We start from the raw sequence: 4,526 nt of genomic DNA on the forward strand, positions 1-4,526 counted from the left end.
AAAAAAAGAGGTTATAGAGGAAAAATATTACAAAATAGTTATCATAAAGGTGGAAGTTATCTTCATAACGGAGGGAAATAATGTAGTAACTTCTTGGTATAGTGGATTATCTTCATAATGGAGGAAAGTAATGTAGTAACCTTTTAATGTAGTGGACTTCCATTGTTTTTCTTTTTGCTAGTTTATACTTAAAAAAATAAAATATAACTAATCTATTACAAGTACATTATAATATCTCATGTGAATATTCTATCAATATGATGTATATATATTTATATATTTTTAATATATCAAATATATGAATTATGTAAAAATTCATGTCCTAACAAAATAATAAAGTACGTTAATTAAGTATGTGGAATATATTTAATAATGAATATATAACGCTAATATATGATTGCATATGCAACGTCAAAATATATACAATCTAATTTATAATATTAATAAAATTTTTACATTTGGATTTCAAATGGAAAAAAAAGGTTGTTCGTGTATAAAAGAAATAAGAAAAAAAGTTAGAAAAACAGTTTAGTTACGTAAAATTCTTGACCAAAAAAGATTTACAAATAAATCTACAGGGTAAATGTATAATTTACTGTTTTATTACATATATAACTAATACCGCATAACTTATTCCACCTCTATCATGCATAACTTATAGTATATTTTTCATAAGCTAGATTAATATTAATTATGTAGAACTGTAAAAACTACAATCAAACATCGAATAAAATTTATAATACATGAATAACTTTTATGCAATATCTAGAATCCTACCAACCAAAACATAATATAAATTAATACAATACTTCTATCAAACATATTTATAACTGAATGTACCTTATATGCCTCTTAATTCGTTCCTTCCCTTCTCATACCATGGGTTTCAGTTTGTTCATGATTAGTTTATTAATTATGATCATATTAAAAATGTTGGCAAATAGTGTTTCTATCTCTATACAGTAGGAATATGATTTTGATATATCAGTTAGTTTGGATAATTATGCTCCCCTTTTAATTAAAGACACTGGATATCTCGGGAAAAAAAAGCTTAATTAAATTTTAGTCAATTGTACCTCTTGAACATACTATAGAATACAAGTGGACGATTTGGCAACCAACATCATATACAAAACAAGAAAAACTATGGTTTTAGTTCATCTAAGAAATTTACTTGAATGATAAAACATATGTCTATACAAAAATAATCAAAGATTAATTAGTCATGTTTATATGTTGTTGACTATAAGGTTAAATCCAAATTATTTTCCTTAAGAGGAAGAATTAGAAGAAGAAGAAATCCCAGAAAGTGGCTTGTTGAATGTAGTAGCACTAGCTGATGTTGAGGCATAATCACGATGATAATATGGATACATGTAAACCCAAGTAAGAGGCAAAACTCTTTTCATCATGTAATAATTTGGAACAACACTTGGCACATTTTGACTTTTATAATTATTCCCGAGTGGAACAATAGCATGATCATGTGTATCCTCTAATTGATCGAGACGAAGGTCAAAAACACTTGATTTCTTGTGATATTTTCTCTCATTAGCACCCAATAATCTCATGAAGTACTTTTGAGCATGACTAGCGACTTGTGTTGATGTTCTACTAGGCACAAAATCCTTAGCAATCTTAGACCAATTACCTTTCCCGTGAAAATCCAATCCCTTCAAAAATGCTGTCTGTTCATCCTCCGTCCATGGATTTCCTTTCTTGACTCTTCTTTCCATGCTATCTTTTTTAGACATTGCACCACCAGCACTAGTAGTTGTAGTAATCTCAACACCAAACAATTTAATACTTTTGCCTTTCTCACTGCATGTTCTTTGATTATGTCCATTCCCACCACACACCGTACAATTCCTTTCCATTGTACTATTTTTTTTTCTCTTAACAGACTAATTTAATTAAATCAAGAATTATATTGTAAATATATAAGGAGTAAAGTTTCCTTTTTTATTCAATGTAAAAGAGAACCGTGTTTTTTCACCTTTATGGTAAATAATACTAGTAGTAGTAATAATGTTACAACATCTTATTTTATTTATTTTTTTGAAGCAGATTATGTATTATCGATTAATCCATATAGAACTTCAAATAATATGTATCAGATTTCATTAGGAATTTTTTTTTTACTACTACTATTTTACAGATCTTTATTTTACCACTGATTAAGGTTTTGCTCCATCGAGATCTTTGTTATATATTCGTATAACAACAAAAGATTTTATTTTTATATGGTATAAAAGTTACTTTGCATTTATTACGACCTAGAGAAATAAAGGAAAGTGTGTCTTTGGACTAAGGAAGATCTTTTGAGTTTATTTATGGGAAAGAGGTTAAGGATTATCATTGTACCAATTATAAGTTACCTCCTTTTTTTTTTTCTTTGTTTTAATATCTTAATATGTGATAATCAAGAACACGCTGAAGGTTATTGTTTCCTCTAAGATTTGATCTGAAAGTAGTTCTGAAAAAGTGATCAATAAATCTTGTTTTTTTGTAGAGGATTTTATTTGTAATAATAAGTTAACCCACCTTATATTTATCTCTGTAGAATTTAAGTGGGTAACAAATGTTCTTAAATCATATGAAATTGAACAAAAATGTCCTTAATTAGTAGATGATTTAAAGAAGTCTTTATTGTTACTCAAATATAGGCCAAAAATACATTTCCTAAAAAATATATTAATATTTTTTAAAATCCGGTTGATCTAACCTTCTTATGTTGCTCTCTATCTCGATTTTGATTATCCTCAATCTGATGAGCAAGGTTCTCCACTTTCTGGGCAATAGCTGGTATCAAAGATATATCCATATCCCCTACAAGGATATTGATACTATGTAGTTTCTACTTTCTAATCATAGGTGACTCAAGGCCATCCATATACCGATGTATTCTAGCTTCCGTCGTACTGAAAATATACTTGGCCAATGAGACGAATTTGAAACTGTACTCTCTAACACTCATATTGCGCTGCTTGACGGATAAAAGCTGATCAACTTTGGCCACTTGAACCTCTCGTGGAAGAAAGTGAGCTAAAAAGGCTTCTAAAGAATCCTCTCATTTAACTGGAGGTGCATTCGATCCCCTAGACCTCTCCCAAGCCTTGAACCACAAAATGTTAACATCCCGCAACCTAAAGGATGCCAACTCTACGGACTCCATGTCTAAGGCATGCATAACTTAAAGCACCATATAAAGATCTGAGGGTAATCATTCATGTTAGAACCCATGAATATAGGAGGACTCAAGCTAACAAATGTTAGACATGATAGAGCAATGACGCAATGAAAATATAGTGTGATCGACATACCTCCAGTCATTGTTAGCAATATAGTCAAAGTCTACAATTCTTCTTTTCTTCAAAGATTTTCTATGCACTGAAAACCTCACTCTTAGATGATATGGAGTTTTTAGAAGTAATGTGCTTAGGGACCTTTGAACCAAATGACATATTTATAACCGTGCTTCCATCAAGAACGGTTAAGAGGTTATGGGAAGTCACAAACCACTATAATAGTAGGATAGTTAATCCATGTAGTGGGATAATCAATAGTTAACTACCTTTCTATTAGTGGGATAATGGATAGTTAATTACCTTCCCATTAGTGGGATAATGGACCCATGTAATACGGACCATGTCAGCATTAACAAAAATGCTAACGTTCTCCCACTTGGTTTGTATATTCTAATTCCATTAATGAAATATAATACAAGAATCATCGCGATAGTTTAATATTAACATTTTTGTTAATGCTGATATGGTCTGTATTCCATGGGTTCATTATCCCACTTCATGGACCCATGATCCTACTAACGGGAAGATAGATAACTACCCATTATCCCACTATATGGATTAACTATCTACTACTTTAGTGGTTCGTAACTTCCATAACCTCTTAACCATTCTTGATTGAAGCACTATTTAAATATATCATTTGGTTCAAAGGCCCCTAAGCACAATATTTCTAAAAACTCCATACCATCTGAGGGTGAGGTTTTGAGTGCTTAGAAGATCTATGAAGAAAAGAAAAATTGTAGACTCCGACTATATCGCTAACAATGGATGGAGGTATGTAGATCACATTATATTTCTGCTGCGCCATTGCTCTGTCATGTCTAACAACCCATGTAATACAGACCATATCAACATTAACAAAAAAGCTAACATTCTCCTACTTGGTCCATGTATTCTAATCCCATTAATGAAATATAATAGACGAATCATGATGATAGTTTCTCCTGGAGCGAGTAGTGTATCAAATGTGTCACAATGCACTATATCGCTAACTTTAGCCTATATAATTAATGAATAAACTCAATATCTATTGAAGATCGATACTTTAGTGACATTTCTAAAAATAAAACTGAATATGCACACAGGTAACGAGAAATATTATCTGAAATAGAGTTTCTTAAACATTCAGTGTTACAACGAAATTTTACATAGTGGGACTAAGTCCCATTGTGATTACATGATCCTTAAATTTTTGTGGTTGCATGTCTTTAGTTAAAG

At 30.7% G+C, this 4,526-nt stretch overlaps 1 protein-coding gene across 1 annotated transcript; it reads right to left on the minus strand.

Annotated features, from left to right (window-relative positions):
• Positions 1-1,271: 1,271 nt before the first annotated feature.
• LOC101256155 (transcription factor MYBS3-like) lies at positions 1,272-1,877 on the minus strand. The gene has a single exon (XM_004250798.1). It carries the CDS (start codon positions 1,875-1,877, stop codon positions 1,272-1,274), a length of 606 nt encoding a protein of 201 aa, XP_004250846.1.
• Between the last annotated feature and the right edge of the window lie 2,649 nt (positions 1,878-4,526).

Source organism: Solanum lycopersicum, chromosome 11, assembly GCF_036512215.1.
Source record: "Solanum lycopersicum chromosome 11, SLM_r2.1".
In the NCBI taxonomy this organism is placed as follows: Eukaryota; Viridiplantae; Streptophyta; class Magnoliopsida; order Solanales; family Solanaceae; genus Solanum; species Solanum lycopersicum.